This window comes from Ochotona princeps, chromosome 4 (genome assembly GCF_030435755.1).
Source record: "Ochotona princeps isolate mOchPri1 chromosome 4, mOchPri1.hap1, whole genome shotgun sequence".
In the NCBI taxonomy this organism is placed as follows: Eukaryota; Metazoa; Chordata; class Mammalia; order Lagomorpha; family Ochotonidae; genus Ochotona; species Ochotona princeps.
This window is the reverse complement of record NC_080835.1, coordinates 30,632,395-30,640,060: the sequence shown is the minus strand read 5'-3', so window position 1 is coordinate 30,640,060 and position 7,666 is coordinate 30,632,395. Positions and strand designations below refer to the sequence as shown.

Below are 7,666 nucleotides of genomic sequence, written 5' to 3'. Positions count from 1 at the left end.
AATCCTGCAATTTTCCTTCGTCATTCATAAAATGGCCTTTCAGGTTTGTTTCAAAGTGAGTGACAGTAAACAATTTTCTTGTCTGTTCAGTGTTCTATTAAAGGCCCATGTACCCTTAGTAGATCAGCCTTATAAATATTCTGCTTTCTGTTGTGTATCCTCATTGTTTTTCCCAGACTTAACTCATGTTTAAAGCTTGGTTCTCATCTTCTCAAGTCACATGTGTTATACACATTTGCTTCCACAACTTTGTAATAATAAAATATGAACAAGATGTTGATTGCATCTTAAGATATGGTATGGGTTTCTGTGTTTGCTCATATTAAATGTTATTTTTCATTCAGATAAAAGGCAAAGTGAATTATTTCCAAAGAATGCAGGGTTTATAATCACTCTGCTACAAATGGGAAAAATTTGTAGGACCCTGACTTTAGGAAGTGGTGTCTGTTGTAGTTTCCTTGTTTCACCTAGACTGGTAGTAAACAACAGACATCCGGTCAGCCATCTAAAGCTTGTACAATTGTTTCATCTGGCCCTGCAAAAACAACTATAGGTAGGACTCAAAATTCAATAAATCTGGAGCATCTTCCACATCTTTGACAGTGTTCTGCACCAGAACTTAAACACATCCTTAAGGGATGCTGTTATCGTAGATGACAGCTTATTTCACTATGCCACAACACTACACAGAAGCTTTTGATTTCCTAATTGTTTGAACTGATAGATGCTTACACTTCCACTTTAATTCATTTCTTTTTTTTTTTTTTTTTTTTTTTTGGAATTGACATGGTTTTGAGTAACCAGTGTATTAAAAAGAAAAAAAAAAAAAATAAGGAAAACAAGTCCTAGCCACAACCTATGATTAGCTCATTGACATTTCAATTTAGTTCATATACAGGACCGGCTGCTCTATACCTTAAAATGGCCATAAGGCACCATTCAGCTGTTTCGTGTCCATTTCATCTTAGTATTTAGCCAGTTGTTGTGTTGAAGTAAAATTTTGCTGATCTTGGCAGATTTTAGGATAATCCAGACTGGCTTGTAACTCTAACAAGATATATGTCAACACTTTAGGTGCAGAACATTTTTTTTTTTTTTTTTTTTTTTTGGGGGGGAGTGTGCAGGAAAATCCTCAGCACCATGGTGAGGAGTAAAACTAATCTTTGTGACCCACCCAGCGAGGCATGAGCCAATCCATGCCAGCTCTTTCCTGTCAGATTTCAAGTTCTACTTTCTGTTGTTTATTTATTTTAGGTTTTTTTTTTTTTTTTTAGTTTGTATGATTGTTTGTTTGCTGTGAGGGGTTTTCGAAGCGATCCCGATGGTCATTGCGAGGGAGGGGGGGTCCAGAGGTGGAGCCAGTCTCGGACCAGAGAAAGCTCTCCTCCCTGGTCCGGAAGGACGTTTATTGTTCTTCTGTTTCTGCAGACCACTCAGGGCTTCTGGTTGTCTTTCCGATGACGTTGGTTTCTGCACTGTAGTGTTTGGACTTCTTCCATCCCCTGTGGAAGCTCCGGTTGGGGGTGGGTGACCTCAGAGTACTCGGCCTCCGAGGGCATCCAATTCCCTGTGGCCTCCTTGGCAGTTGGGATATAGTCCTTGTTGCTCGTATTAATAGTTTGTGGTGAAGGTCTGGGAGTCTTCATGGTTGGGATCCAGGCTTTCTCCTTACCACCTGCTCCACCCTGGAGTGCTCCCCTGCTCCACGCACATGACCTCCTGTTAAGAGGTTGTCAGGATCGCACCCGATTCCCCCCTCATGGGCCCGACTGGAATCCATCATGCTAAGAGAAATGAACCAATCCCAAAAGGTTAAATACCACATGTTTGCCTTAATCTGAGATGAAAAGAGAACAACTTGGAAAATAGTACCTGTATATTGTAATATTAGTGCAATCTCTTATAACCTGTATCCAATGCAATAAGATAAGGCGATATAATCTATAAACCAACAATTAATGTCAGAATACTTAAGATCTACATCGAAAATCTGTAAAACCTACTATACCCTCAATACGCTATGTTAACCTGTAATGGGGGGGAGTGCAGGGAAATCTTTCAGGACCATAAAAAGAGAGAGAAAAAAGTACAATATAGCCTATCAAGATCAAATCTGGTAATTCATAGATAACAGACTCAAAGTGGCACTAAACAACAATAAAACTACTATACCAATTCATTTCTTTTTAACTAAATTGATTCCATGTGTATATCACTCACTCCCCTAAAACTCTTTGAAAAGATTGGGACAGTTTTTGTGTTTCTTCCTATCTGATAGTTAAATTTTAAGCCAGTCTCTTCAAAATATCAAATGATATCAATACATCGATATCTAAATTTCATTAGAATGAATAGACATAGCTTTATCTTCAGGACACCGAAGGATGAAGTTAAGATAAAGCACATTTAGTTATAAAACCTATCAAATTAGGATATGCTGTAAATGAAATCAAAACACATGGTTTTGGACTGTTATTTCATTCCTGCTCTATGGTCTACCATTTTGGCTTTTATTTCATCTTGCCATGCCCTAGCTACACTTAATTTTCTTCTGAACCTCAAACAGTCTAAGGTGATTTGCATCCCAAGGTCTTTTTGCTTGCTACTCCTTCTTATCTGAAATGTATCTCCCAAGATCACTTCGACAGCTCCTTTCTCAGTAGTTGGTTTTCATATATTTGTTGCTTTATAACATCACTAGAATACAAACGCTATGAAAGAAATGTTTCCCTCTTGTTACTACATCTCTAACACTTAAAAAAAGCACCCAGAAAATTTATCCTGCTCTACTAAATTTGCAAGAAATAAACTAATTTGGAACTTGCTATATGTCTAAACCTCTGTTGGATGCTGAATGATTTGCAACAACACTGGATAATACACACTATTCATTTAGGGACAAGATTATAATATCAGGCCCGTGAGCACCGGAAGGGGTTGATTGCAGCCTGGTTTATATGTGGAGGGAGTTGGATTCTGAGCCCTGGAAGGGGTCACGTGTGGCCCAGGCCACCAGTGGTGCCAGGCAAAGTCCCTGGATCGCCTGGAGGCACACTCATAGGGACCTGGGGGTGTGGGCTTACAAGGTATCCCTGGTGGTTCATGTCCAATGAACTGTGAGGACCTTGTATCAACAAGGCTACTATTTTTGCATATCTGGGCCTACTCATTGGCTTATAACAGTGGATGGCTTACCAGAGGTACATGGAGGATATGGTAGTCCATTGGTGCCTTTAGAAGACATTAGCTACCATAGCAGAGGATGGAGGACAGATTGCCCAGGAAAGGGAGTAACGGGTTGTATGGGAGGGAGGACTGCTGAAGGAGTATCTTGCAGGTGAGGAATGACTACTGAGGGACTTTCATTGTCAAGGTCACTGAATTTGTAAATGAGAGGGCTAAGACCGACTGGTTTGGAGGGTGGAACTGGAGGTCCTTTAAGAGTCAGATCAGTGAACCAGCCCATGTGGTTAGTATCAATCATGACCAACCATCACTCACTGTCACACACTAAAGCTAGGGCTGGGGGCCTACCTGGCAGGGCTGTATCACAGTGCCTGCCAGTGAGAGCCAGAATAGTGGACAAATAATGCTAGTCTGGATCATGGCACTAACTAGCACATAAGAGAATCAGGTCTAGGGGCAGATTCCGTGGGGTATATGTGTGTCCACCGGTGTGGAACTACAGTTTCCACTGGTTTGCTTAGGAGGTGGGAGTAGTGAAGGGCTGAGCTAGGTGTGACCACAGGACTCATGGCAACTGGGGTAGGGAGCAGATTGGGCTGGTCCAAGCTGCAGCACCTGTAAGCACACCAAAGAATAGGCTGTGGAGAAGACTGGGCTGCAATATCGACTAGCTCATACATGGAATGGGATGGGGCAGACTGTTCCCGGTAAAGGCCTACTACCCACTGACATGTGTTGAGATCTGGATCTAGGGATGGATCTGGTGGGGAAACAGGAAAACCCGCCTGCTGGTGTGCAGCTCCAACTGATGAGCATGTGATCAGGCCTGAGTATTGGTCAGTCCAGCAGGATAGCCCCATCAATCAGCAAGTGCGTGTCTTGGTCTGGAGCTTGGTGGACAGGGCAGGGCCAGTACAAAAGTTAGCACACTGGCACGTGCAGGAGCCAGGCTGGAATATGGGTTTTGCTGAGCTAGGCTATCACACCTATCGGTTTCAATGAACTGGGATGGGAGAAGACTGGGCAAGGCTAGGTTATGTTGCAGCACCCGCCAGCAAGAGTTGTGACTGGGAGTGGATAAGAACAGGCCAGGATACAGCATACAATGACAACGGTCAAGACGCAATGGGCTATGATGAGCTGGCTCAGAGAAACCACTGGCAGGCATAAGATCTGTGGCTGGGATCAGGTCTGGTTGGATAGTTAAGTGGAGTCCCAGCTGGGTTGTGATTCCCACTGGTGAATGAGAGACCTAGAATAGAGGCACAATATGAGCTGAATACGGTTGATGTTTCCCTCAGCATGGGTGTGGATTTGGTCTTTGATGACTAGACTGGGTTAGACTATAGCTCCTACTGGTACTCATAGGAACCAAGGTAAATATAGGATGGACTGGGCCAAGCCTTGGCACAGGCTGAACATGTGAGAGCTGTGTCTGAAAATGGACCAGGTATGGCTGGGCTGTAACACCCAACAGTAAGAACCAGAATTGGTATGAGCCAGTTGGGCAAGGCCACTGTTCCTGCCAAGAAAGGAGGTGGACTAAGTGTGGGCCAAGGACCCACGAGTGTGCTCAAGATCTGCCATTGGTAGGAAACTTGATAGAGGAGCTTGGGTACATAGTCCTTACAGGTGAGCGCAAGAACCAAGGCTAGAAGCAGCTTAGATCAGGCCAGGTTAAGGTATCCACCAGCATACATGCAGATCATGTCTGGGTATGGGCCAGGCTGAGCCATTTCATAACATCCACTGGCAGATCTGAGAACCAAGATAGGATGCAGGACAGGACAGGACAGTTCAGGCTGCAACACCAGCCAGTTCACATTAGGGCCATGACAGGTCTGGGTTAGGCTTCAGGCACCTATCAGCTTTAGCTGGAACTGAGTAAGGACTGCACTGTGCCATGCTACAACTCTTCACATCTTTAAAATGGCAAGGTGAGACAAGCCAAGACAAACTGGACTGCAGCACCCACCAGTCCACATGAGACCCGAAAGGATCGGTACAATCCTAGTAGGCAGGAAGCATTGCAGGCTTCAGCTAGGTGACTGTTCTCAATGGTTACCATGATAACTGTGAGTAGGGACAAATCAGGCTGGGCAAGGCTACAGTGCCTGTTGGTCTGCATGTGGGCTGGGCAAGGAGGAGAGCCAGGCTCGGCTGACTGTACTCACTGCTGCATATGTGGGCCAAAATAGATGAGGGCAGGTTGGACTTTGCTACAGTATTAGCTGGCAAGTCTTGGGACTGGAGACAAGTCCTGTCAAGCTGGACTGCAGAAGCACCTGGACTGTGCAGGATCCAGGATTGGGAGTGGGCCCAGTAGGGAAACTATGCACACCTCTCTGATGGGCTGCAGTTTTCACTGATGATCATGAGAACCAGGGCTGGGGGTGGGCTTGGCTACACAGTGAGGAGAGCACCTGCCACCATGAGTGTGGGCTGGAAAGCAGGGTCAGTTGAGTTGAAGTAGGCTCCATTGTCCATTAATGTGTACAAGAACTAAACAGAATGTGAGACAGACTAGACCAGTCTGCTCCACATACTGCAAGCACAGGAACCAGGGATGACAGTGGATCTGGTGGGGATAACTGGCGTTTATTCTGACTAGGCTGCAGCCCCTAATGATGTAGGTGAGGGCGGAGTATATAGTGGGCTTGGTCTGACTGGGTGAGAGTTTCCATTGGCTTATGTAAGAGACAGGGTTGGGGATGCAAGTGGCGCTTCAGTTGCGGCTACTAATGTGTGCATGAGCAGATGTGCATGATGGATTGAGCCAGACCTTGTATTGTCAAGCACACACAAGAGTCTGGGATCACTTCAGATAAGGTTTCTTTGCGCAGTCCCCACAAGTGAACCACTGGACTCAGACCTCCAGCCCTGGAGAGAATCACAGAATCTCTGGACTGACCATGGAGTGAATATGTCAAAACTTGGCCTCCTCAAACTAAGAGAAGTGGACAGCTGGCCCATATGCAGACAACAGAGCCTGCTGAGGACACCTGGTACCATAGCAGAGGGAGGAGGCAGAACAAATAGATCAATTACCCCAGCAAAGCGTTGGCAGCAAATATCTGAGCAAATGGAGACTCTAAGGTGGACTATGTCAGACAATAATTCTTGAAAGTATTTCCTCATCGTTGGATTGGTGAGATCAACAGCATTTCAGAATTATCAAAACCACTTAAGCAGAACCCTTGGAGCATGTTCCACACTGGGGATCCTGGAATGTCATCAGGTGGCTATTCCCCATCCCTGGGTCCTGAGGTCACTGAGAGGTTGGTCCATCTCCTTTTATCTTCCCTATTCCCCCAAGAAACAGGAAACAATTTGGAAACAATGATCTCGCCCATTTTCCCTATTCGTTGACACTTCCCACCCTGATCAACTATATAAACATCATCAAAATAAGTTTTTAAAAAGATTATAATATCCCCAGAAAGCTCTCAATTGCAACACAGCACATGGAGAAACCATATCATAAGCCTGAAGCCAACAAGGAATATTTTGATTTCTTAAGGTAAAATTGTTCAATTCTGAAACTCCACTTGTCTGATACGAGAAACTTTTCCAAAATAGAATTTACGTGAATAAAATCTGTCCATTTTTCATATGTGCTGTGTGATGGACATGTATATTACAGCAGTAAACAGAAAAAGTACTTCAAATTAATTTTACTGTGAGGCATTTTCTAGAAAAACCTGTTTTTAGTATCAATTATATAACAGAATCTTCTGCATATCTCATATTCCTGAATAATATTTTTACTGAAAAAAGTTAACAGTTTATTATAACTTATTTTCTTTAACTATCTAGGAAGTTCGCAGTCATCAGCAGTTCCAAAGCAATTTCAGTTGCAATTGGGAATTCAGGAATCTCAGTGGAGCTGTTAGTGTAGTGAACCTTGTACGTAAAATACATGGATACTTTTTTTGATAGCACATGGGAAGCAATCTCTCTAAAACTGATCTCATCATGTTCGTTTTCAGCAAACTGACCTGGGCCACTCAACATGGCTTTAATAGTTCCTGATGTTAGTGCATGTTCTGTTTTTACAATAAATTCATGACCATCAGAGGATATTAACTTGACATACATGGCATCGGGGCCTTCACAGCCACCATAAGTTTTCTCCTCTCCATTCAGTTTGTTCTTATGAAATTCTACTTTGCTTCTGCAAGAACTTCAGTAGTTTCTCAGCAGCCCTGCAGTGAGCACAGCCACCACAGCCTGGTGAATAATATTTTTATCTCTTCTGTATGGGTTAGTTTTTCACTTAAGTCTACTGTATGTGGAACTGCATAGTTCCACATATAATATCACTAAATGAATCAATTAGATCAAGGTGGCATTTATTAGATATCACAGAATTGATTTCTAATTAATAGCTCCAAAGTGTATGTTTTTCTCAGGTCATTGTGAAAGCTTTACTACTAGAATTTAATCCATATTGTTGAATTTTTACGCATTTTTCAGTATG

At 43.4% G+C, this 7,666-nt stretch overlaps 1 protein-coding gene across 1 annotated transcript; it reads right to left on the bottom strand.

The window, feature by feature from the left end:
- Nucleotides 1–6,990: 6,990 nt before the first annotated feature.
- Nucleotides 6,991–7,395, bottom strand: LOC101527968 (elongin-C-like). Its single transcript, XM_004585439.4, has one exon. The coding sequence runs from the start codon at nucleotides 7,282–7,284 to the stop codon at nucleotides 6,991–6,993; it is 294 nt and encodes a 97-aa protein (XP_004585496.2). The 5' UTR covers nucleotides 7,285–7,395.
- Between the last annotated feature and the right edge of the window lie 271 nt (nucleotides 7,396–7,666).

Excerpts from the sequence above, each read along its gene's own strand:
- LOC101527968 (XM_004585439.4), bottom strand. The coding sequence starts at position 7,284 with ATGTATGTCAAGTTAATATCCTCTGATGGTCATGAATTTATTGTAAAA.